Source organism: Toxorhynchites rutilus, chromosome 2 (assembly GCF_029784135.1).
Source record: "Toxorhynchites rutilus septentrionalis strain SRP chromosome 2, ASM2978413v1, whole genome shotgun sequence".
NCBI lineage: Eukaryota > Metazoa > Arthropoda > Insecta > Diptera > Culicidae > Toxorhynchites > Toxorhynchites rutilus.
This window is the reverse complement of record NC_073745.1, coordinates 145491229-145518550: the sequence shown is the minus strand read 5'-3', so window position 1 is coordinate 145518550 and position 27322 is coordinate 145491229. Positions and strand designations below refer to the sequence as shown.

At 39.3% G+C, this 27322-nt stretch overlaps 3 protein-coding genes across 4 annotated transcripts in view; 1 reads left to right on the top strand and 2 right to left on the bottom strand.

The window, feature by feature from the left end:
* Positions 1–89: 89 nt before the first annotated feature.
* Positions 90–8945, bottom strand: LOC129767472 (zinc finger and SCAN domain-containing protein 2-like). Of its 2 annotated transcripts, XM_055768421.1 has the most exons (6): positions 8555–8939; positions 6773–8053; positions 6619–6708; positions 6409–6553; positions 444–527; positions 90–377 (listed from the first exon to the last, which is right to left on the bottom strand). In XM_055768421.1, exons 1-6 carry the CDS (start codon positions 8687–8689, stop codon positions 289–291), a joined length of 1824 nt encoding a protein of 607 aa, XP_055624396.1. In that variant the 5' UTR covers positions 8690–8939; the 3' UTR covers positions 90–288. The 2 variants fall into 2 exon arrangements, 1 of the variants encoding a protein (XP_055624396.1); XR_008741523.1 differs by lacking the exon at positions 90–377 and having other exon boundaries at positions 441–527; positions 6624–6708; positions 8555–8945.
* A 4026-nt stretch (positions 8946–12971) lies between these two features.
* On the bottom strand, positions 12972–14985 carry LOC129766205 (tigger transposable element-derived protein 2-like). Its single transcript, XM_055766716.1, has 2 exons — positions 13677–14985; positions 12972–13527 (listed from the first exon to the last, which is right to left on the bottom strand). Exons 1-2 carry the CDS (start codon positions 14774–14776, stop codon positions 12972–12974), a joined length of 1656 nt encoding a protein of 551 aa, XP_055622691.1. The 5' UTR covers positions 14777–14985.
* Positions 14986–15261: 276 nt separating this feature from the next.
* LOC129771817 (zinc finger protein 585A-like) overlaps positions 15262–27322 on the top strand; it is a 64942-nt gene continuing 52881 nt past the window's right edge. Inside the window, exons 1-2 of the mRNA XM_055775877.1 lie at positions 15262–15470; positions 15524–16828. Of these exons, the coding sequence (XP_055631852.1) occupies positions 15357–15470; positions 15524–16828 (1419 nt within the window). The 5' untranslated portion in view covers positions 15262–15356. The remainder of the gene's footprint in view (positions 15471–15523; positions 16829–27322) is intronic.

Sequence of the window (27322 nt, the reverse complement as noted above, 5' to 3'; positions counted from 1 at the left end):
CGGAATATTGTGATTAAATGAAGTCATAGCGTCATATGAGAGTGGAAACGTTCTTGATAATTGATACACAGTCTTTTATTTTCCCACGACTTTTATTAGGCAATTAACTCATCAGCCTTCTAACGCTGCCTATCGCACTCACTGTCGCTGCCGATCTTATCCTCTATGTTTACGCGTTGTCTTCTCCTTTGCTCGTCCAAGACGTTCTCTCTCAGTAAGGTGTGCTTCATTTTCTGATTGAATTCATTACGCAAAGTCTTATTGTATAGGTAGCAGGTAACAGGACATTTACGGATGGGTCATTTGCATATGCTTCTTGAGTGAGCTTTTCTGGCCGAAATTCTGATGACAAACGTCGCAGTTGTACAGCTTAACACCTGTTTTAATGATAGTGTAAGCGTGAATGATGTGTAAAAATTAGGAACACTTAAAAAATCACTTACCAGTATGAGTACTTTCATGCTCCAGCACGAATCGTTTTCTAATGAAGGATTTTTCACAGTACGAGCACTTGTATGGTTTGATGCCTGCAGGATAAAACAAATATATTATAAACTCTTATTCTATCTCTTCTCTTATTATGTATAATTTCAAAATGGAGTACAAAAAGTGTGAGGGAAAACCATGTTCATTTAGTGACGACAAATGGTATTTTAAAATATTGCGAAAAGGTTTTAGGCGGTTTTTCCGTGGATTGTGGAATTTACACTTCATTATTTGCACAATAGTGTCAACCATTTATAGAGGAAACATAACCTTATATCAGACCTTACAGCACGAAACCAGGCCCCGGCCAAGAGGATATGATCCGCGAGTCAAGATGTGTCGCAAATTTAGCTGTCATTGCCAAACTATCAAATTACTCGGTGAGCTCAAGGCAGATCTATGGAACAAGTTGCGCCCATTCGCTAATCATATTTAACTCAAAACAATCGTCAAATTCGGGAAAATTTAAAGAAGGCAGTTTTGTAATCTTAAAATTTGAATGGAAGTTCTTAAGTTATTCGATTACTTAAAACACGACGCTCTCTTAACCATTTGGCTATATATTGGGTTGGGGAAAAAGAAAAGTCGTATATTGTCAATATACGGCAACACTTGAACTTATCTTGTGTTGTACTTATCGCATCGGGTCATACTATACGGCTATTTAAAGACGACAATCTGTGCTACAAGTGTCGTTTTGACAGTGTTGTGATTGTCCAGTCTCAATTTCAATCCAATGAAATGATTGTTTCAGTCTCAAGTTATAGCGCGTCAAAGATGGAGTCCACCAAGCAAGAAATTCGCCAGATTTTACGTTTTTACTACCTGCGAGGTAAAAGTGCAACGAAGACGACCGAAAAAATTCGTGTAGTTTATGGACCCGATACTGTAACGATTCGCACAGCACAGTGTTGGTTTGATCGATTTCGTTCTGGTGTAGTGGCTGTCGAAGATATACCCCGTACTGGTAGGCCAATCGTCGTGGAAACCGATAAAATCGTTGAAATCATCCGAGTAGACCGGCATGTGAACACTCGCTCGATTGGTCAGAAACTGTGTATAGACCATAAAACCGTTTGGAACCATTTACAGAAGATTGGATTCCAAAAAAGCTGGATGTATGGGTGCCACACGAGTTGACGCAAAAAAAATCTTTTAGACCGAATCAACGCCTGTGATGCACTGCTGAAACGGAACGAACTCGACCCATGTGATGAAAAGTTGATCACGTACGACAACCTAAAGCGAAAAAAGTCATGGTCGAAAAGCGGTGAGCCGGCCCAAACCATCGCCAAGCCCGGATTGACGACCAGGAAGGTTTTGCTGTGTGTTTGGTGGGATTGGAAGGGAATCATCCACTATAAGCTGCTCAACTATGGCCAGACTCTCAACTTGGTTTTCTACTGTGAGTAGCTTGACCGTTTGAAGCAGGCGATTGACCAGAAGCGGCCAGAAATGATCAATAAGAATGGTGTTGTTTTCCACCAGGACAACGCTCGGCCTCACACATCTTTGATGACCCGCCAGAAGCTACGGGAGCTCGTATGGGATGTCCTATTGCACCCATCGTATAGTCCGGACCTGGCTCCAAGTTATTATCATCTCTTCCGGTCCATGCAAAACACTCTTGGTGATACTAAGTAGGCCTCAAAAGAGGCTTGCGAAAACTGGCTGTCTGAGTTTTTTGCAAATAAGGAGGGGGGTTTTATAAGGGGGGGATAATGAAGTTGCCTTCTAAATGGCAACAAGTTTGCGAACAAAACGGCGCATATTTGACTTAAATTGGATAATTTTAAGTATGTGAAATAAAGCGTAAAATTTCGATCACAAATACGACATTTCTTTTTCCCCAACCCTATATTTCACAACATACAACATTTACAAAAACTCGCCATTATAATATAAAATCAACATCAGATACAATTCCAGTTTAATATTACGTAATACTGTATTGCATAGAATACATATTCGGAATAGAAAAGTAAATTTTCATTCATTATTTTTTATTTTAGAAGTGTGTTAATGTCATCCTGTAAATTCATGGCTGTAGAGTGGTTTTCACATTTTGACCCACCTGGCAGTATGTTAAGCGCCTTGATTTACACCTAAGACAAGATGTGACAACTGGCTTCTTACTCTTCTTTCTGCATTTTCACCGACCAAGTGCTAGATAACAGGGAAGCGAGATGTGAAGGTTGCCAAATGTTATAAAATTTCGGAAGATTATTTTTCCATGAAAAACATGTGTTCTTCGTATCATGATTTTCTGAGCTGCACCGTTTTTTTTGTATTACATGTTTGACATGTTGACATGTATATGGACGCCCTAGGGCCGCACGAAACACATATATTTTGCTACTGTAGTTCAAAGCATCATAATCATTACACAAATAAGTTTTAACACGCTCCTAAATCACAGAAGCTTTTTCTCAAAACCGATTTTGATTACTTCGGATATTATTTTAGAATGCATCGAATTTTTAAAAATAACTCTTTAGTTGAAGTTTTTTTTATAAACGTTTATTTTCACTACGGGGTTGCTTTCTTGTAGCCAGCATAGAAAATCATGAGCATAGAAATCATAAACTAAAATTAAACCTAAAGTGCTTCGTGCGATCCTGCTGCAGTATTTTATTCCCAAATCGCAAAATGAAGCTTCCGAATGAATATCCAAACATCTAAGAATTATCCAACGTAAGCATTGGCTACCGGCCATTGCAAATGCTGAACATATTTGCATCAAAATTGACTCCAAACAATAAACAATGCGTGAGCACCACGCGAGCCCTAGCCCTAGTTTTAGGTATTTTTTTAATAAAACATGAAGAGCATTTTTTAATGACATACCCTGAAAGGATTGTGTCACATTTACCCGAAACCCACTCACCCGAAAGACAGCTACCTGAAAGACGTTCATCCGAATTCCACTCACCTGAATGTAACAAATACCCGAATGCGACAGCTACCCGAATGCGACAATTACTCGAATGTAACATTTACCCGAATGCGACATATACCCGAATGTAACAATTACCCTAATGTAACAATTACGTAACAATGCGACACTTATCCGAAAGAATTAGGAAGTATTTATTAATTTCTGATCAGTGTTATATGAAGATCATATTTGCCTCGTACGTTCATTCCCATTCAAAAAGTATTTTTCGTGGATAGTGCAATTTGAGAAATAGTGGCGTTGAATAAAATCTTTTTCAAAATAATAAAAAGTGAAATAATGCATTTTTATGCAGTATTATGAAGTTTATTCAGGCTATTGAAATCACACCAATCGGTATACACGCGAGTGCCGCTCGAAAATCCACCCAGTTGCGATTGCGCAACGATTGAGATACGATCGCTGGAATAGATGGATATTTCCCTAACACAGACTTCAAAACCATGGAGCCTGTGGAAATCGGCATAGCAAATTAGATGCAAGCTGCGGGTGCTTTTTTACTCGCTTGCGTTTCTGGAAATTGGGATGTTTCCCTAACACAGATTTCAAAACCATGAAGCCTGGGGAAAGATGCAAACTACGAGTACTTTTGTACTCGCTTGCATTTTTGCAAACCGGAATGTGTTTTCCCAATACAGATTCCGAAACCAAGAAGTTGGGTGAATCGGCATTGCAGATACATTCAAATCGGCAATACTTTTAAACCCCCAAACATTTTTACACTCCAGAATTCGTTTTGCTATCACGGTCTACAAAAGCGGGTACAAATGCAACGCTTTGGCTCGATTATTCAAGACAACATTGGAAGATATCCCTTCATGTCGCCAGCTCACTGAACTTCTACGCATACCGTTTGATGATTAGGCAACATGTTGATAACTATTTGCTGCGATAACTACTACCATAATGCATGAATTGACTTAAGTTGAGTTTGCAATTGAATTCGTAAATTGTTTCATTCATTCACTATTTTAATCAATAATTTAATCAATACACAAAAGATAGCACTGCGCAGCGGCGATATCGTACCCAATGAGGATCATCGGAGGTGAGATTATTGCTAATTGGAGAAATACAATTGATTACTAAGCCAACGGCAGTACTACGTCAACCTTGCGGTTATATCACAGGTATAACCCATCCATAGTTAATCCGCAATAATATTTATTCTGATATCAAAATACATGACATGCATAATTAAACGGGCAAACGTAATGCCCTAAGTAAACGTATGCTATCCGATGCTCGGTAAAACTCGGTCGGACCTGACTAAAGGATCGTCTCCTATGTTTCAAACAAACCGAGCAATCGGTAGAACACAGGTCTGCTTGCGAGAGGCCGCCGCTTCCGACAGCGGGTCGGAGGCTGACTCGGATTGCGTCACTTTGGCGACTTGGTGTCGCCTGGGTTCCTTATCCTTCCTTGCCCTCGAAATACATTCAAGGCGTGTTATTTGGCTTAAGAAATCACAACTAAGTATTAATAAATGACGCTAGTTAATGCATACGTTGAGACGGCAAAAGTTCCACAGGGAACGTTAACGCCATTCAAGAAGAAGTGTTCCCGCTCGAGAACGGGTCGTTTGGTTTAAGCTGTGTTTTTGTGTTTATTTTCACCCAGGAAAAGTTTATACGGCGAGAAAAATTGGAAAAGTGAAGAAATATTAGAAAAAGTGATTTCCCATATGTTCTACATATTGTATTAGGTGCTGTTAGTCCAATTAAAATTCGCATTGGGTTGAATAAACACTTAGAAGGTAAAAGTTATAAAAGAAAATTACCTTTCCCATTTCAAATATGTTTTCTTTATATTAAAGTAACATTAAATCAAATGATGAGAAAATTTGATAATTGTGTTCGGTATTGGTAATTATCTTATATTACATTGATGAGTTTTTTTTCTTTATTTCTTCCATACATAACATGGGAGGTATCTCGTCTAGGATCACTGGGGCGGTTTTCATCATATCTCGTTCCACTTCGGTATCTTATATCTGATACGCACCATCCAACGACTGTTTACCATCTTTCTGTTACGGACCTGTTTACAAATTGCATACAATTCATTTCGTTTTCACCGTAAAGTGACGGTCGTGATCAGGCCCATCATCACTAGGTAAACACCAGTGGAGGGAACAAACAATATCCAATAACCAAACAATATCCAATAACCAAACAAAACGACCCTTTTCAGGGCGACCAAATCATTATCAAAGAGTTTAACGATGTAATTCTTCAAACATATCCAAAATCAACAGACAGACAACCTAACGGAATCCTACGTCAACTATGCGGTCGTGTCTCGGACACAACCCTCCTGTGACTTTTCTATGGTCAAGTTACCTGCTTAACTTTTGGAATATTTCATAACCCATGCTCATTTCTGAATGATCTCATGGCCTTAAAAAGCCATACGAAAAGAAAAAAAGACGGCATGTCAATTGTGCCTACACTAATTTCTAAAAATGACACAGCGAAGTCTTCAACATCTTTTTCGAATTTCCTCATTACAATTTCTCATTTTACTTTGTAACAGGAGGTTCGACAAAACTGATTCGATAATATGATTTGTCGGAATTATTCCTTCTTCATTCGGGTAAATGTCCGTTCGGGTATTTGTTACATTCGGGTGAATGTCAATCGGGTATGTGTTACATTCGGGTAAACGTGTTTCGGGTGAATGGGACACATCCCCCTGAGGGTACCTATTTAGGAACAAGAGTCTTTTTTCGTTTTTCTAAAAAAATCAATGATACTGAATGGCAAAATGGTCTACTAACTACCTGGTTTTACGTAGTTTTGACTGGAATACCGAAAATTTTGAAAACACTTTTAATATTGGAACATTTCAAATGGGGGTGGTTTTTTTTGCGCTCGTAAGTGTATGGAAAAATGTTTTCGGGTCAATTAGGAACGAACATTCGAATGTGGTTGTAGTATAGAATAAAAGACTTAGAACAAACTTACCCGTATGACTCATTTCATGCCTCCTTCGATTTGTGAAATCGGTAAATGACTTCTCACAATAACGGCACGGGTAAGGCCTCTCGCCGTTGTGGACACGCATGTGAAGGCGCAAATGTACCTTCGTTTTGAACATTTTCGAGCAAACCTGGAAATAATTAGTGAAAACTAAATATGTTTACCGCATTGCTTCTTCTATTTTTTTTCGTGTACCTCACATTTAAACTGGGGTTTTTCAACGTGGTTGGACATGTGTACTTGCAAACCACCTTTTCGGAGAAAAGCCATTCCACAGACAGTGCACTACAATAGCATAAAACGTTGTGAACATTACAGAAAAGTTTATTTCTGAAATATTGAATCTAACCTGGAACGGTTTCTCGTTTGTGTGAACAGACATGTGCGTCTTAAGATTGCCCTTCAGGGTGAATACCTTGTTACAGACTTCACATTTGAATGGTTTCTTGTTCTGGTGGGCCAATTCATGTTCGGCCAGCCGCCCTCCGCTGTTGAAATGCAATCCACATAGAGCGCACTGGAACTTGCGGAACCGAAAAAGTCGCCGCTTGTGATTAATGAGTCCGTCTCTGTCCTGGAAACGTCGATAGCATATTTGGCACTGTTCCGGCCTATTCTGGTTCCCGTCCAATTCGGATTCCTGTTTGTTAATTTGGTGAGCTTTCTGAGCATGTGCAATTAGTTCATTTTCTGTAGGAAAAGATTGACCACATGCGTGTGCGCAACAAATCCATCCTAGCTCCTGTTGTACCAGTTCTTTGATCGGCGCAACTATTGCTTCCTTGCGAGGATGCTTCTGAATATGCTTACGCCTTCTCGTGGCTTCTGAGAACCTAAAATTACACTTGTTGCACTCCCATATCCTCTGCAGCTGTCGAACACGTTCTCTATGATAATTTACCCGCCGTTGAGATTTATACGGGCGCAGACAGCCATCGCAGATTATCTTGGAAAAAGTTTTCGTTGTACTGAATACCCTTTTCCGAACTTTTTTCGTTCCCCTATGCAAGTCGAGTTCTTGAGCAGTATCGAAAATAAGCAAGCATCCACAACAAATATGTGCATCCTTCTCGATGTCAATTACTGTGAACAACTCTCGTTCATATTCATTCATTGGTAACTCAACAACTTTACGTTTGCGTCTTTTTAACGCTGGTCTATCGTCAGAATCTGACGTTTTTGGCCTCGGTTTGGGGCCAGGTTTTCTTCGAGCTTTGGTCTCCCTGGGAGGGCTGCACTCTCCTTGATCGCTTCCGTTCCAATCACTGTCGCTCTCGGTCTCATCGCTGGATTTATCAGAATCATCGCGCAAACTGTCTCTACCGTCGCTGGTATTGCAGTCACTTGAATTTGCCCCATCGGAGCCTTCCTCGGGTTGCAGCGTCTCGGAGGGTTCGATCTTCACCTCCGCAAATTCGATCTCATCGGTGTCGTTAATGGGACCACCACTTTTCGGACTGTCAACCATATAAACGGGTTCAATGGCTAGCACTAACGTATATTCCGATTTGAAGATCTGCCGCAACTGTCGATCACTGTCCCGAGCGGTGCGGATGAAAGTTGTTAACATTCTCAGTGTTTCCATGCATTGTTGACAAATGTTTGTTGGGAGACCATCGTTTTCGTCGATCTGGAAACAAGTGAGTATTGGATGAATGTGCTGGTCAAACATTGACCAAAAACTGCATTATTCCTGCAGGTTCAATTGAATGGTTTTTCCTACATCACAATGGTTTGTTTATGGTAATGGTAATACCGTAGAAAAGTTCACATATTTTTGTATTTTATTTGGTTTCGTTATTTGCTAGGTTATATTACGGAAACATCTTCCGCAAATACCGATTTTATCGCTCAATAAAGTTAAACAAAATTGAATGAAGTTGCTAGCCATCAATGCTATTCATTAATGCAAAAACATAATCATACTGTTGCTTTTCAAAGCCATGAAAAATTGTATTCGAATTTTTCGTACAGCTGGTTTTCAACGACTTAACCGTTTATGCGCGGAGCTAATTTTGTGCGATAAGCGATAGTCTAGATTTTTTCAATTCGTACTTCTAATATGTACCCAAAAGGAGAAATCCTACGTTGAAAGAACTGCTCTCAAATCTCACAACCGTCGCAATTGTACCTGAATCGAGGTGCATTCCATAATGATGTCCGTGATAAAAGCATCGTCCAGTTTTGAGTATAGTGGAACCAGTTGAATACTGTTGTGGCTCATACAGGTTCTACAAAACTCCATAACTTCACGTTCCTCGCCCATCGTCTGCTGTATCACAATTCGTAATACGTTCGAAATAAGCGGTTAATATTTTTCATCAAAACCTTTTTCACTGTGGTTTACGATTGTCAACAAAGCAACGAATGAAATCTCGCGTAACTTTTGAAAAGGTCGTATGTAACATTCACAGCAACTCGAGAAAAACGAGGTTAAAGACCGGAACATTGTTCTGCGAATTGTTTTAAAAGTAATCGATCTTTATCACTACTTTTACCACTAGCTGCCAATAATGCCAACTTTGAAAAACCAATCGTAACTGTTGTAATGTGATTATAGTTTGAAATTGAAGCCTCCGAGCGAAAAATATAACATTGGACGTTTTGACTGACGGCTTTGTACATTGGACGAATTACGTTGCACAATGAAAATTTGAAAATAACTACCGATAACGATCCAAACACTTGCACTTCGTGCTAAAAGCAGATCTTTATTGTTATCACTTGTAGAATTGCACTAAAAACGGTATCTACTCCCGAAAATAACAAAAACTCAAAATGTCCAAAGTGCGACTTCGTGTTGTTTTGATTGCTTTGTTACTTCGGACGTATCGAGTGTCAGAGGAAAGTGGCGTCCGAAGTAACAGTTGAGTGCTTAAAATTAGAATCTGTTCATTGGACATATTTTGTATCGGTGATAAAAAGGTGAAACGGTTGTTTTCGCAATGTGTTCAATAATTGAGAGCTAATGGTGTGCATCCATGAAGTAGATTTTTTAAATTTGTTACTTAGGACCTTTTCAAAGGTTACACGAGAAATGTTTACGCGGTGCTGTTTTCCTCTGTTTACCTCTGTTCCCTCTGTTCACTATATTGCTGTCAGTTAAGCGAAGTATGTCCACAAACTGAACCAAGATAAATAGTAGTATACAAGGCACCTCTATATATATCAGGCGAAACAATCATATAAAATGCCCTTTCAGCCATATTGGAATTGCTGTCGGTATTGTTTACAAACAACATCAGAACGCTGCCGGCGGCTCTCTACAAACTGCTACGATGCTTATTCGAACGATGCCTACTATGTGCGGCTTTCGCGAACTTCTGTGAAAAAGAAGGGATGATTTTGTAGGAATTCATTCTCATTCTCATGCATGTGAAAATGCAAAAATGGCGTATTCTAGCAATAACAAAACAAACAACCCCCGCTCCATAAACCGTAATCCCCTTCTTATTGAAGTGATTATGTTGCTTCACCTGTTATACATTGATATAAGCGCCTTGCTAGTATATAGGGTATATAGGGAAAAATATATTCAACAAAGGTTGCCGCCTTTGTGTAGTCCTACGTCTCTCTAATTGTATCCCCGATATTACCCACCCGTCTTTTTTGCAGTCGCTGCTGACTTCTTTGACCCCCTCGTTCTACGGCTTCTGTGTAACAGTTTTTGGGTTTTTTGGGAAGGCTGGAATAGCAGCAGAAGAAACTATCAGAACAGCGAAAGATAGATCATTTTCAAGGATATTTGTAACAGTTTTTTCGTGAAGCAAATGAGAAAAAGATTCAATTTTGATTACCCGACGCTCAAGTTGCGGCTATGTTAAATTGGTCGACAAAGAATGGATGCCTAAAAAGAATTGACGATTTGTTCGCATTTCGGCACCTTCGATGTCTTGTTTGTAACGTTCTCACTATGCCTTAAGTGCGATTCACATACAACATACACGTCACGTTCACGTCCCGTCACGATACGTCAATGATTCTACCATGCAATTCTCATGAAAACATTCACATACACCAGCAACGTAACGACCCGTCAGCATACGTTCAACGAAAACGACCGGCAGGGTTTGTAGAAAAGAATAATTCACGGAGACGGACGGCTCGTTTGGTTTTTGTCTGGGCTTTGTGTCTCGGCTTTTGTTTTGATTTGGTTATACAGTAATTAACATCTACATCGACATAAGGCTAATTGAACAGATCTGTGATGCAACACGTTTAATTAGACATTTTTACCTCTAGTTGGACATTTTTGTAAACATTGAGTTCGGGGCCCAAATTATGGCCCCACATTGAAAGTCACCACCAGTCGCAAATGTCCAATTACTGGTCAAAACCGACTCCAATGCGACACTGAGTGGTGCCTCAGCATATCGCTTTATAAGTAACAAACTGTACTTTTTATGCCAACATATCTCTTAGCTCCAAATTTCGGAGTGAAAATCATTCGCGATTAGTTGAAAGAATTATTCTATTTATTATTGTTATTGCATAAGAGTCGGACTACGGGGTTTAAGCATTTAAATAATTGAATTCAATGATTCACATTGAATTTTTCAAAATTTAGAACTGATTCTAGGCATGCTGATTTGAAAGAGGGCATTGCAATTTAAAATTGTTGTAGGTGGCGACACCATGAATAAAATTAAATAAATCATTCGTTTGGCATTTGACGTGACGGTGCTGGTGGAAGCATTGACTGCATGTGTGAATTGGTGGAGACGTTGACGGAACGTAGACGTTCTTCTCCGTAACGTGCTATGTGAATCGCACATTACTCTTGGGTATCGAGCCATTTTTTTGTGGATATAATCAGAACAAAAATAAGCTTCGAAATTGGCTCAGCAACAATACGATGAAGCATTTTAATAAATGATAGTATGCAATCTAGAATGCAATCAGAAGAACTTTGTATGAGCATCATCAAACACACGATTGATTTGCAAATGTAAATCTCGCGTAACTTTTGAAAAGGTCCAATGTAACATTTTCGTCAACTCGAGAAAAACGAAGTTGAAGACCCGAACATTATTCCGCGAATTGTCTTAAAAGTTATCGATCTTTATCGCTCCTCTCGCCACTAGCGATCAAGAATAGCTCTCCAAAACCAATCGTAGCTGTTGTTCCGTGATTTGAGTTTAAAGTTGAAGCCAAGGAGCGAAAAATGTTACATTGGACGTTTTGACTGCCCGCGTTTGCTCATTGGACATATTACGTTGCACGATAAGAATTTGAAACTAACTACTAAACAACAATCCAAAAATCAGCATTTCGTTCTAAAGACAGATTATTATTGTTATCACCCGTTGAATTGAACTGAAATCGATAACAACTACTGTAAGAAACAAAAACTCAAAACGACCGAAGTACGACTTCGTGTTGTTTTGATTGCTTTGTTACTTCGGACGTTTCGGGCATCGGAGGAAAGTGGCGTCCGAAGTAACAGCCGGGTTCTTAAAATCCGAATCTGTACATTGGATATTTTTTGTATCGGCGATAAAAAGATGAAGAAAATAGATACGTGAACGATTGTTTTTGTAATGCATTCAATGATTGAAGACTAATAGCGTGCATCTATTAACTCGATTTGTTTACATTTGTTACATAGGACCTTTTCAAAAGTTACGCGAGAAATGTAGTATATAAATGAGTATTTTTTATGCTAATAAAACAGATTTTTCCCTACAACGAATGTTTTCGATGGTTTTTGGATGAAAAAGTACAGATGAGAAAGATTCTTAACCCCTCTGGTACAGATTAAAATGTGGCAACACTGCTCCCGACACTCTTCCGAAATGGAACTAAAGTGACGATCTTGCCGAAAGTGTGGAAAGTCACTATAATACAGAAAAAAGGAACAAATGCATATCTGCATTGTGTGTTGCCCAGGCATGACAACTACGCGAGTACTTCGCAGAACGCGTCAACCAAAACGCGCTATACCAGGCTGTCTGTATCACTAATAGAGGATATAACGCTTTGCACTTGGAGTAAGCGAAGTACCAGCTCAACTGCAATCTACAAACGGTGGAGGAGAAGATTGCAGCAACTAGACCGGTCACATGTCTACAAAGCCGCATTTAATCTGTGGCTAACGCGTGGTGAACTCTCTTCAGTAGTAGAAGCCGACATGACACGATAATGCCGACGAGAAACTGCAGACGGTACGTCTGGCATCAGAAAGACAACTGGAAGACAACGTACCAAACTACCGGTACGTGCCTGCACGAGTCCTGGAAAATTACCGTTTCAAGCTGTACAGTTGAATTTCACTCGTTGGGCTATCTTTAGTTGGGCTTCGATTTAGTTGGGCTCCCGTTCGTTGGGCTATAGCCCAACTAAATCGAAGACAAACGTCAATTCTGACAACGTAAAATTTTTTTCGAGGGGCTCGTGGATGGTGTTTTTAGGTTTAAAATAAATTTTAAATGAATCATTGAAATAAATAAAATCGAATATTATTCAACAAAAACAATATTTATTTTAAACGTTTCAAACAAAATTAAACAAACCACGTAAATTCATTTTCAACAAAATGGTAGAGTTCTTCAACATGCTCGTTTTAGCCATTCAACTTCAGTGATTTTCGAACGTAGCGCGTTCAAACGGCATACTTCTGCAACATCATGCTTCATATAGCGAACTAGGCAATCAATTGACTTGATTGCATCGCCAAAATCAGGATCTCCGGTACTAGTAATGAAAGTATCAAACGAATTACTTCCATCTTCTGTGTCTACCAACCATTCTTCTTGCATTTCAGGTTGATCTTTCTTGAGAACTGATGACAAAATCTCGTCATCAGAGAACACTTCACTGGTTACCCAATCTGGATTATGATCACCATCATACACCTGATCTTTGATCCACAGATCAATATCTTGCTCAGATGTTTTTGTTCCTGCCAAACTGTCAATCCTGGACACAAGCGCTTTGAAGTCATCATCGGCCGCTTTCGAGTCTACATTAACAGCATCCTCCGGCAAACCATCGATCAATTTCTTCCACGAATTACGTATAGTTTTGTCAGATATCTCCTCCCAAGAGGTTGCCAACCACGAAATACACTGTTGAAGATTAATCTTCTTCAATCGTTCTTCGAAACTAAAGAGGAAAGTACATAAATAAAACCTCAATTAGAATTTGAATTTAAATTTTGAAAAAGCACAGACGAAAAACTATCGTGCGCATAGTTTTGTGTTTATATTTGGAATTAATTACAAAAATTTAATGTTTAATATTTGGAAATTTACCTTAAGTGTTCGTTTTCCAGAATTAATGCGAGCATCAGTTTTCTTTTATACTTTCGCTTGATTGCATTGATGACCGATTGGTCCATCGGCTGGCATTCAGCAGTTACATTTGGTGGGAGGTAGATCACTTGAATCAGTCCATCGTCACTCTGTAGAGATTCGTCAACGTCATAATGACTGGTGCAATTATCAAGAACCAGCAATGCCTTTGGCTCCAATCCTCTCTCGGCCGAAAATTTTCGAACAGCGGGGACAAACTCTTCGTGGAACCATTGACGGAACAACAGTCTGGTCATCCAAGCCTTTTTGGAATGATTATATGAAACGGGAAGTTCTTCGATGTTGATTCCTCGTGGTTTTGCAGCAGTGCAAATGAAATACAACGGAAGCTTTAGGGAACCATCTATGTTGGAGCAAGGCATAAACGTATACCTTGTCTTGTTTTGCTTCCGTCCGCTTGCCACGGTCTCATCACAGGTAACGACAGAGCGTGTGGCTAGGAGCTTGATGAACAAGGCAGATTCATCTGCATTAAAGACTTGGGATAGTGATAGCTGCATTTCCTGAATCTTCTTCTGTAGAACCTTCTTGAAATTTAGGTACGCTTCAACGTTTACCGATGCCTTTTCTCCTGTTACGGCTTTCACGCGCAATCCAAACCGCTGCTTAAAACGATGCATCCAGCCATCCGAAGCAGAAAAACCGTGCACCGCATAGAGCCCCCGGTCCTGGAACATCTTAAACAGCAGCTCCGCCTTTGCTTTAAGAATATCCACTGTCAACAAAATGTTGGACTGCCGCTGCTGTAAAATCCAGATGTAAAGAGCTTCTTCCAGCAAAGGGAACGTCTGCTCTTTCAATGTTTTTCGATTATTTACACCATATTCCTTGAACTTGTCCACCGCCTCACGAATTGCTTCTTTCTTTTGGATTATTCTCGTGACCGTAGAAGATCCTACGCCGTACTTCTTCCCAAGAAAGTCATGCGTACCACATCCTGCTTCAAAATCTTCAATTATGCGAACCTTCTCCACCAGCGTCAGGAAATTGCTCCTCCGTTTCCGGTTAACGTTCGTACTGGATCCTTGCAAACCATCCATTTTGAGCCTGGCGATCGAAATGAACGTATATTAAATCTACGCTAATTTTAATATCAAACTTCATTAAGAACTTACCAATTAATCCAACCTAGAACGAAACTCAACCACGAATGAAATAAACGTCAGTGGTGTGAAAACTTTTCTGCGTTTCCCATAACAACAAACAATCGGTGTGACCCTCGATCGATTTTCGACTTTGACAGTTCAGCCCAACGAGTGAAAGTCGTTCACAAATTGGGCTAAGAGCTTAGTGCAACGAGTGAAATTCGACTGTACTGGAATCGCACTGTTCTGACCGTCCTCTCGATCCACCACAACCGTCCATATATTATGGTATATGACAAGAGAGCTTCTTTTACCAAGGATTTTTCTGGGTGTGCTCATAGCAGCTGGAAAGAATGCGAACACAGGGTGCTTTTTGTCTCCGACAGCATAACAAAATTTAAGCTGTGTCTTTCGGTGTGATTGTTTTGATGAGATCGTAAACAAGCGCAAAGTTACCCCCTATTATATCGAGTGTTCAGTTCAGTAATTGCTGTATCAAAAATCCTGTGATGTGAGGAATATCACCGTGTAAGCGATGGATATTTGCAGGACTTGTTTGCAAAACTCCACCGGAGATCTGGTGCCAATATTTGCTAAGCTTGAGGATGAATTCATCGCTAATGTAATCGTAAATTGTTGTTCTGTTACGGTAAGATTTGATTTATTTTTCAATTTCGAAGTCAATCATTGAATTGCTTTTAGATACTGGAAGATGATGGACTGCCAGCGTGTATATGTAAGAACTGTCTAGCCAGTGTTAGTTTAATTGTAAGCTTCTCCAAGAAAGTGCTACAAGCGGATCGAAAGTTGCGGCAGTTATTTAAATCGGAAATCAATTTAACTGATATTGCAAAGCACAGCGAAAAAGGAACAGATCTGCTAAAAGATGAAGTTTTTGAGTTTCGGCCTGTTGACGGTTCGGCTCTGGAAAATGGACAAGAAAACTGTGATACCGAAGGTGACGATAATTTGGATGTCTCTGATGAATCATTGGATGTGCAATGGACAGGAAAACTGAATGTCAGCCAAAAACGCAGGCTAGATCAAGCAACAGAAAAATCGTACTGTAGAAGAAAACAACAATCAGCAAAACATGAGAAAAACGAAGATGATGATGACGATGATGAATCCCCTGGGGAGGATGATTTAGATGAGATAGAACAAGAGCTGTACGAAATAGTTACAATCGAGCCAAAGAGACAAGTGTGCTGCCAATGTTGCATGGATTTTGAAACCCGGGAAGAGTTGGAAACTCATGGGACGAAAGTTCATATGAAGAAGAAAAAAACGAACCTATCAAAGTCACATGTTTGTGTGATTTGTTATAGAAGATACTGCTCCGAGGAAGCATTGCAGGCTCATAAGAAAATTGCCGTGAAATTATCGGTTACAAAAATCTACGAATGCAAACGTTGTGCTGTTCGATTTCACGCACCGAAACGGAGAAGAATGCATGCGCACAATCATCCGAAACTTCTGGACACATTGGGTGCGCCGAAGTCAAAATCGCGACACAAACGACCACCTATTTGTTGTATGAAAAACTGCTATCGGGTGTTCGATTCTCAGAGAGCTCTGTTCGAGCATGGACAGATGGAGCACGCCTCGAATAAAACACTAAAGATGGATCCGGGCAAGCAACACGAATGTCCTGTATGCTTTAAATGCTTTGAAACGCTAAAGGCACTGACCAGACATCGCAACCGGATCTACCGGTCGAACATGCAATGTTCTATGTGTGGTAAGGAGTTCAAAACGCGTAACTCCCTGATCACTCACGAGCGCAAACATCTTAACGAGAAACCATTTCCATGTGGACATTGCGATAAGCGGTTTCCCACGATGCAGGCTCTCAAATGCCACAGTCTGGTGCACAATGAAGAGAAGCCATTCGTTTGCGCCACCTGCGGTTGGAGTTTCAAGCGGGAGTGTAATCTTAAAATTCATCTTCTTACGCATACCGATGAGCTGCCGTTCAAGTGTGATGTTTGCAAAAAGGGTTTTAAGGTGAGTGTTGATTTTTGGTTAAAAATATAACTAAATTCTAAATACTAACTAAATATTAATAAATTGGAAGTATTTGTATGGACGGCAAAATCTGCTAACCGACATCATTCTACGCCCTTTCATTAAATTGGTTTACCAATCATTCGCCGGTATTTGTTTACAAACATTTCAGCAGGTTCAGTCGCGTTCACATCTTGTGTAAACAGAAAGCATATTCCAATATGAACATCGCACGCATACATCGACAGCAACGAAGGAGTGAATCAAAACAAAGACAAAATGTTTTGCAAAAGTGTTTGACATCGAGCCATTTAAAACGGGGCAAAGGTTGTTTGAGGAGAACTTTCGTAATGGATAACTGATACGTTCTTTGTTTATGGATAAATGAATAGTTAGTGTGGATGCGGTGTTGAGAACAAGAATACGATGTCTGTCTGTCGTGTCTGTATGAAGTGTGATACGTCTGGTGACGAACTGGTTCCAGTTTTCTCCAAACTAGAGGAGGAATTCATCGCGAATCTTATTGTGGAATGCAGCGGGGTACAGGTGACGAATGGTTTTCAAGTTTTTTGTATGAAGTGTTTGGCGAAATCATTGTGGTGGAAGCATTCTGCTTGATTGATTTACTGAATGCGATACGGTTTGCGGAATCATCTAACTTCGAATCACTCACTGAAGTTGAATTTCCTTACCCGAAACAAACATACTTGCAAACAATTTACCGTAATGCTTTTGAATTCGGATACTTTTTCGTTATATTTAATTTCAAAACTATAACATATTTCGCATGTTGAATTAGTGTGACTGATAGTTACTATTTGTCAATTTAGTGTAGTGTCAAGCATAGTACTTAGCTGCTGGCAAATAAATGTGAGAAAGTAGAATGGTCTGAGCCTAGAGGCACGGACGTAAACTTGACGTAGGGCTTTGACTGTTCAGAAATCCGTAAATTTAAACTTCAAACGGATTGTAAGAGTTGAGGTGGCAGAAAAATCCGTTTAAAAAAAACTGTTTTTAATAGTAAACTGCTGAAAAAATCTACCATACAAACGAAACACAAATTTCTGCATAACTCGAGAACTAATCAAGTAAATGAAGCCAAATTTGTCATGTAGACGATTTAGAAGAAATGTTTTTATTTTGGTACGACACTCCTCTCCCTCTTTTAGGGGGGCTGTCATACAAATAAAACACAAAAACTCTGCATAACCCGAGAACTAATCAAGCAAATGAAGCCAAATTTGGCATGCGGAGGTTTTAGGGGGCTTTCTATGGTGTATCGACACTCCTCCCCCTCTCTGCCTAAAATTGAAATATGAGGATTTTAGAGTACATGAAATGTTTCTATGATTATTGATTATGAAAGTTTTTCGGAGAACTCCAAAGGAAAATGGGAATATTCGGAAAACTGGGAATTCAGTTGCATGCTCTACAATTACATCTTGATGAGCGTTTTTAGTCTATTTAATGTTTGCGTTAGCGAAATTGATCTTTCTCAATGGTAGAAATGGATTCTCAGGTGAAACAACGCCATGCTTTATCTTCCAAATATGTAAATAAAAACGAATCGCCAAATGTGTTGGTAAGCGCAAAACTCGAGGAAGGAATCGTCGGATTTCAGATTCCCTGGGTTTATTCGAAAGTTTGGACTGGGTCCTCCTCTCTGGAGCCACCAATGAACACCAGGAAAACTAATTGGTCTCTTAATGGCTAGATCAAAAAATATCTCGTAATCGCAAAGACGTTTCAGACGGCTCCAGATTGGTTCATCTGAGTTAAACTTTTAATCACTTTTTTATGGAATATTTTTCTTGTTTTTATTTTGTATACCTTTGATTGTGTGGCGCCTGGTTGCCATCGCTTGGGGATTTCGGACTATACACTTGAATAATTTCGACTTGAATTTTTAATTTATTGCTTATTTGAATTTATCTTAGATCCAAAGGTCTATAACTTCGGATTGAACAAATTAAACTGATTTGCTAGGTTTTTTTTTATTTTCACTTAAATTCTTTTGATTTCTTAATTTGGTTTACATTATAATATAATACTACATTTCAAGTGATCAACCTAGGGTTCTACATCTTTAAGTTGTAATGTCAAGTTCTGTAGTGATTTTTATCATACACATTGGTCGATTGTTTCATATTCCTATTGTAAAATTAGCCTAAACTTTTCCAGTTTTTTTTGTTAACTTTTCTTTTTTTTTATACCTAAATCTAACTTATAACCTCCCCAAATTATTTACATTGTCCCAACTTAAACTACTTATCTAACTGGAAATAAATATATCTACCCTAATCCGAAGCCGTTACCTTGAAAGGTAACGACTAGAGAGTCAGGTAGCATAATCATACAGATTTTGTATTATTCCGTGTATTGAGAGAGCGCAACTCTGTTCAAATTTTATACAATTATTATTGATAATTTCATCTAAGGTTTTAATCCCGGCCAGCTGATGTATCTCCGAATGTCGCGTCCTGGGTGGAGAGTTTACAATCATACGAAGGATTTTGTTTTGTATGCGTTGAAGTTTTGATTTGTGTGTTGGAGCACAGCACTCCCAAACGGGCATCGCATATGCCATAATTGGAAATATTATTTGTTTTTATACTGCAAGTTTATTCGTTAGAGATAATCGAGAGTATCTATTGATCAGGGGATACAATGACCTGATTAAAATGTTGCATCTTGTGTCTGTTTTGTCAATGTGTGCTCTGAGGGTAAGCTTTCGATCGAAAGTTAGACCCAGATACACTACTTCTGAAGACCATTCAATACTATTGCCATTAAGACTGACTGTCATATTTTGAGAAGAACAAGCTTTGAAGTATTATTGTGGGGAAACACTATGACTTGTGTCTTTGCTGCATTTATGCATATTTTCCAATTATTGAAATATCCAGACAAAGCGTCTAATCCTCATCGAAGTTTAGATCTTAGTTCTGTGATACTTCTGCCCTTGTAAATGATGGCAGTATCATCTGCAAATAATGACAGTTTCCCATCAGATGGGAGTGCGGGAATATCTGAAGTGTAGATATTGAAAAGAATTGGTCCTGAGATGGATCTTTGAGGAACACCTGCATTCACAATGAATTTCTCTGATAAAATATTGTTTATAGAAACATTGAACGCTCTATCAGAAAGATAATTTTTGATAATTTTTATCAAGTATGTAGGAAAACCAAAGTTCTGAAGCTTGTAAATGAGACCATTATGCCAAACATTATCAAATGCTTTTTCAACATTAAGAAGTGCCATGGCTGATGATTTTGAAACTGACTTGTTTCGTCTAATTATGTTGTATACTCTACGAAGCTGGTGAATAATAGAGTGTCCCTTTCGCAATCCAAACTGCTCATCCAAAAATATATTGTGCTCATCTGCAAAAGCAAGAATGCGCTTTAATATAATTTTTTCGAATACTTTCGAAAATGCTGGGAGGAGGCTAATTGGTCGATAGCTCTTTGAAGAAGAAGGATCTTTTTCGGGTTTTAGTATCGGGATCACTTTTGCCAACTTCCAACTCGAGGGGAAGTAGCCAAGTGATAGACATCCGTTGAAGACAGATAATTTCATATAAATTGTTACTAAGATGTTTGAACTCAATGTTACATTAACTATCGAAGGCGGGGGCCTTCATATTCTTCAACGAGCGTATAACCGAGATAACCTCTTCAGTCGAGTTGATTTCATTCTCTTGAGGTTCAGAATGGATATTGCCAATAGCCCTTACAGTATCATTCACCGAAGCTTCAAATGGACTTGTAATGTTCTGGCCAAGATTGTGTGAACTAGCATTAGCCTTTTCCGCGTTATCAATCGTTCTAAATTTTCAGGTTGAAGAAGAGGAGCGGGGGGTCTTCGTAGTCACATTGGTTGCGCGTTCGCTTAGTAAGCGATCGATCATGAGTTCAAAACTCAGGGCCCTCATTGACCATCTTTGTGTTGTTACAGAATACGTCTACGCCTACGTCTACGCAACAACCATCAGCGATGGAGATCGATCCACGGTCGAAATAGGATCGATTCATCCATACAACTGCTCTGCTCTGCAAGACACATCGGGCTGCTGTTCTATAAACAACTCAATAATGATCAATCAACTGTCTCCGCTGTCCGGTCTACTGGATAATGGAAGAACAGAAGGGAAACTCTTACGCCTAAATGGCTACTGTGTAAATGTATACCATATGCAATGGTATAGAAGGGAATACTCTAACGCCGAAAAAATGGCAACTGTGTAATGTGCTAATTATAGATATGATAAACATGTAACATGTACACGATTAAAATTCGGCTCTGTTACAGCTAAAATGCTAATGAGCCTAAAATAAACAAAAGGGATAAAAAAAAGTATAGGAGGTTGTGTCCAAGATACGACCGCATTGTTGACGTAGAACTACGCTGTTATTTTATATAAGTCGCTTGTTTATACCTTCGGATATTATTCTATAATGCTGTGAAATTTTAGAAACAACTGCTTAGTAGAATAATCTCTGAAATGATTTTTTCATTGTAGAATCAGTTGACTATAATTGATTGATGATTCATTCTTGCCCTCGCAAAACCATCGTATGTCGCAATTTATTTCATGTCAATGCATTGAAAACTTACCTCGAAGGCTATTCCGGTGGCCTTTTTCGAAATTGACATAGACTCGGCTACAGTCGATTATATACATGTTGCACCAGCACCATTATTCCATATCTCATAACTACATCAATATATCTTTGGCACCGCATGTAAACAACAACAATGACAACACTTGCAAGTATCAAATATCATGCTACATTTTATTTAGTATTGCCTCAAAGGAATCGCACCTCTAGATATCGTTCGTACAAACTAAGCGTAAACCAAGCGCCAAACAAGCGTTCACCATAGCATGCATACAGAGCCATACATTGGTGGCTTGAAACTACTAGCAATATAAACATTTCTCATCATTTTGCGCTATTCTCAAAAGAAACGCTTCTGTTAATATTACTGTTAATATTAATAAAAACCTCGAAAACAGTAGCAATGCTTCATTATGATCAATATTAGCGCAAATGCAGTCCTAGTCGAAGGCAGTTTTGCGACTGGCACGCGAACCCAAATAACTTATAACATTCCAGTAAGACATTCAAGATGCTTGGTATTCCCAAATCATTTTTTGGTGCACAACCTTAACGTCAGTTTAATACATTGATGCATTCTCAAAGGCACCAACGAAGCCCTTATGAAGACGGAAAATAAACAATGTTAACTGCTTGGAAAAAGACTGAATTATGCCACACAGCTCGTACTCTGCTGTAACACCCATCGATGCGAATTCGCTGATGAGTTTGTCAAGAGCGACCGCCTTCACCACCAGCGGGGGGAGCTTGATTTTGGTTGCTGTCTGGGTAACGGCGTTTACATTTTCGACCGACGCGCCGAAATCGCCTACTTCGCTGTTGTTCGGTGCGGTGTCACATTTGCGAAGGCTCGGTTCAGTGCGAGCGCTTTTCACTGCACCAACACCGCGTGCATCATTAGATGACGCTTACCTCGAAATTTTATTGCCCCTGGCAAATGCGTTCGTTTTCTGCAGGACTCGAGCCTGCCTTCGTCTTCTTCTTGCTCATCGCACACTACGGGAAGCGTCCAATTTATGACGCGGAAAGAAGAACACACGATACGAATAACGCGAAAAACGAACCGAAAAATCAAACGACGATTTCCAAGTTGGATTACCACTGGTGGGGTCCAATCTTAGATCGAAGCGCAGCGAAAGCAAAGTGAACTGGATTACTCAACAGTTCGATACCGAATGAAAGTTTGCCTCAGCGAGATCCACTGTTTATACTCTAGGCAAGTATTCTCCTTCATTCTTCTTCTTTTCCTTTGTTCACGGAGACTTTAAATCATACGATTTCCCCTCCGTTGGTCGTCGATAAGTTGCTCGTTATTGATATCTCTGTTCGGGAAAGCACTCAAATGGACAGAACAAATGTATGGGAAAATAGAAACACTTAAAGTTTCCATGAATTTTAACCATTTACTAACCAGGGGATTCTATTGTATGGCATATTAAACAAATCTTACGGAATTTCCGATTCGTTTAGTATGTAAATCGCCAAAATCCGTTCGCGGCAAAAATAGTTATTAACGCTAACTTTATTTCATAAAAACGTGACCTGTTTTCTGATTTGACACCCTTAATGAAAGTCGTAGTTCTACGTCAAAAAGAACAGGAGGAATATGATTAGACTTGGTCTTGAGAATTTTAGCGAGCCTCCAAAACGGCTTGGAGTTGTTGGGAAGTTTACTAATATCTTTTGCGAATTTTTCGTTACAGAGATCAATCATTCTGGCCTGGATAACCTTGGTTAACTGATTATACTGTCGTTTCCTCTCTCGAATACCAGTACGTTGGTACTGCCTTCGATAGAGGTTCCGAAGTCTAATCAAAGGTTTAGTAATGGAATCAATTTGAACACAATTTGAGTCACTCACCTTAATCGTTTCTGGGATGTTTAGGCAAGCCTGAATAAATGCAGTTTGAAAAGAGCTGACTGTTGCTTCGATTTCTTCGAGAGATTCAAGAGTCTGATCGAGATCAATATTGTTGTTGATAAGCTGCTCGAATTCCACCCATTTCGAGCGATGATAGTGGTGATCCATGTTGGTAATGAAAAAATCAATTATGGAATGTACTCCAGAACGAGAAATGCGAGTGAGTGTTGCTGGACTAAGAATCCTGTAGTGCCCATCATCATTTAGAGTCACTCCATTTTAATTCCTCCTTTGGTTTCCCTATGACTGATGTCGAGCATTAATGTCCCCGCCGATGAAGTATTTCGACTGCCTTTTAAGAAGCAACACCGAGTCATCTCTGATTGACGTCTGTTTGGGATAGTAGACCGCAATCACGATAATAGGCCCAATCTATGTTGTGATTTCCGCTTCGATGATGTTGAGTTTCAGGCACGGCAAAAATCGATATCTGATGTTATTTCTGATGGCTAAGGTAACACCTCCTCCACCAGAACCAGTACGATCCATTCTCAATAGACGATAATTCGGGACACGAATATTAATATTCGGTTTAAGATGTGTCTCAGTAACGGTAGCTACGTCAATGCTGTTTATCACCAAGAAGTCAGTGAACTCGATGACCTTACTCTTGAGAGAGCAGGCATTCCAATTAATTAGCCTTAGAGATGAACGATCCATGGTTATAATAAAAATGTAGCATGACTGTCGATCTAGTTCAAGGAACAGGGCTGCAAGTTCTTGCATGCTATAAAGATCCTCAGTAGAAGAAGAATGTTGTCGTGTTGTCGTAGGTGGTAAACCAATAGCTACAACCTTACTATAGCTCGGTTGCTCTTTTTTTGGCTTTTCACTAGAAGAGGCCGTTTTGGGGCGACCTGTAGGGAGTGGAAGAAGAGGAAGAACAGGAATCGTACGAGAAACCATTGTAGGGAACTCTTTGTCAGTAAGTTCTGGAACCTTCTTCCTATTCTGCGTTTTATTAGTGGCTTACTTCCGGATGCGTTGGAAATCCGCACGTATTGTACAACTACGGCTGGTGACTTGGTGACTTTCGCCACAGTTAACGCACTTGCGAGGTTCTTCCAGTGGATGACTGCAAGAGCTTGTTAGATGGTTAGCAGCACACTTGTCACAACGAGTTTTCATGTGACAGTTTCTTGTTCCGTGGCCGAAACCAAGGCAATTCGAACATTGCGTTACATCCCGACGTTGAGGCGAGTTATGTTGGCTGATCCTTTTGACGTAGGACTACGTCTTTCATTTCTATACTGGGGTGTAAGTTCAAAGTTTCGAAAACGAAAGCGTTACGCCGGAGAACGAGATTTTGAGCGCTAATAGCTCCTAAACAACTGAACAAAATAGTATGATGAACACTTCATTCGAAAGATAAAATATCTACGCGTTATGTGCTTGTTACTTTATGATCCGAAAACTTGTTTCAATAGCCTAAAATTGCTTTCAAAACAGGCAATTGAAATCACAATAATCGGTATATAAGCGAGTGCCGCTCGGAAATTCACTCAGTTATGATTGTGTAACGATTGAGGTACGATCACTAGAATGGATGGATGTTTCCCTAACACAGCCTTCAAAACCAAGGAGTCAGGAGAAATTCGCATAGCAAAATAGATGCGAGCTGCAGGTACTTTTGTACTCGCTTGCGTTTCTGCAAATCCAAATGTTTCCATAACACAGATTTAAAAACCATGGAGCCTGAGGAAAACGGCATTGCAAAATAGACCCAAGTTGCGGGTACTTTTGTATTCGTTTGCGTTTCTGCAAATCGGGAAGTGTTTTTCCAATACAGATTCCGAAACCAAGAAGTTGAGAAAATCGGCATTGCAGATACATTCAAGTCGGCAATACTTTTATACTCTTATGTATTTTTACATTCCGGAATTCGTTTTGCTAACACGGTCTAGAAAAGCGGGTACAAATGCCACGCTTTGGCTCGATTATTCAAGACTGCATTGGAAGATATGTCGCCAACTCACTCACTTCTACGTATACCGTTTGATGATAAGGCAAAATGTTGATAACTATTTGCTGCGATAACTACTACCATAATGCATGAATTGACTTCAATTGGGATTTGTTTGCAATTGCATTCGTAAATAGTTTCGTTTATTCACTATTTTAATCAATAATTTTATCAATACACACAAAAGATAGCTCTGCGCAGCGGTGATATCGTACCCAATGAGGAACATCCAAGGTGGGATTATTACTAATTGAAGAAATACAATTGATTACTAAGTGAACGGCAGCCCTACGTCAACCTTGCGGTTATATCAAAGGTATAACCCATCCATAGTTTTTTGATGTGGATCAGGTACAAGACATTAGAATACCTATTGTTTGGTGTTTTATGCCGAGTCATCCGATATACAGTCAACGGATGAATATTATGTGATTGTTCCAGATCATTTATAATATCCTCCAACTCAATAGCAGGAAGACATCGCAGCACCACCTTAAATGGTTTTTCAGACGGGGTGTCGTGAATATAAAACTCATGATTTTTTGATTCCAGGTATGATCCAATGATTTTGTATTGCTCGGGTATATATATATTAAAAAATAGTTCCTATATGTTCTACTATGATATCGTTGTTACTGCAATTAGTTTAAGCTTCGTGTTTCGTTGGTGCGCCCAAAGTTAATGTTTAGCACATGTTATGGCATCCCAATATATTACATTAAATGAGCAGAAAATTACAGAAAATGCTCTACTCCCCAATGCTAGAGCCAGTATGAGCCAATATGAGCGAGCGAAACAGGCGAAACATAGTTTGCCAATTACACGGCCCAGACAGAGAAAAATATACATTCTCGTTCATGCTTTTATTTTTCCTCTTTTCCTTTTTTTCATTTTCCAACTTCATTTTATGATAAGGTGTAATATTATCACGCTTTTATATAACAGCACTAGTAGCTACATGGATAGCGTGGTCGTGTGAAACTTCTTTGCCGGCCTTAATCCGATCCCCAATGACGAGTCGTATGGACTTTTTTTTGCACAATCCCAAATGAAATGAAGAAAAAAAAAAGAAAGAGATGCTGCTCCCATACATACAAACCTTTTCTAAGCTATTAAAACAGCCCATTATTTGTACATTTGACCCACTAGCACACGAAATGGCATTACAATGAAGTCGCTTTTTACGCTGCTTTTTTACCTGTTTTTTTTTACGCGGATTTCAGAATTTACGCGTATTTCGAAATTTACGCGTTTTTTTTTACGCGGCACGTATCAACCGGGTGAAAATACAATATGCTGATTGATGGTATTTTTCACCAAAAGAGTTTGTATTGTATCACTGATTTGTAGCTGAGAAATAAAAGGAGATACAGATATCATTATTGTAGCATGCAAAACAATTCAGTAAATCACTTGATAGAATATGGGTTGCACTTTGAACTAATAATTCGCTGTTTGTTCGATTGTTACACGGATTTGGAAAACTACCCGGTTTATTTTTACGCGGATTTTGTGAAGAATTCATATGAAAAAATCAGTATTTGGTGGGATGAAGTTCGCCGTGTCAGCTAGTAATAGATTAATAATCAAAAAATAAACTACAAAAATTGATAACTAATTTCTCTCAAAGACATCCTGCTGACAAAATGTGCCCGGAATTTGAAGCATAAATGCCCGAAATTCAAATCATGAATGAAAAAGTGTCCGGATTTCAATCGAAGAAATTTGCAAATTTTGAACCAATATGATTTGATTTTGTGGAATTCTGCGATTCATAACTTATTTGAATGCCTTCTAATTCTATAGAAATGGTAGTTTTTCATGTTATGATATGTCAATATTTTTCAGTAGTTGAAGTAATCATCGTAAGCGCTCAGGTGTCCGGATTTCGATGCCATACGATATATATTTAAGATACACCCAGGTTTTTTTATACGCGGGGGATACGTACCTCGTAAAAAACCGCGTTAATTCGAAAATCCGCG

Coding starts and splice junctions, on each gene's coding strand:
- LOC129767472 (XM_055768421.1), bottom strand. CDS start 8,689: ATGGGCGAGGAACGTGAAGTTATGGAGTTTTGTAGAACCTGTATGAGC. Junction 8,054..8,554: donor TGGAATGCACCTCGATTCAG/GTACAATTGCGA, acceptor ACTTGTTTCCAG/ATCGACGAAAACGATGGTCT. Junction 378..443: donor GCATGAAAGTACTCATACTG/GTAAGTGATTTT, acceptor TCATTAAAACAG/GTGTTAAGCTGTACAACTGC.
- LOC129766205 (XM_055766716.1), bottom strand. CDS start 14,776: ATGGATGGTTTGCAAGGATCCAGTACGAACGTTAACCGGAAACGGAGG. Junction 13,528..13,676: donor CTGGAAAACGAACACTTAAG/GTAAATTTCCAA, acceptor TTTCCTCTTTAG/TTTCGAAGAACGATTGAAGA.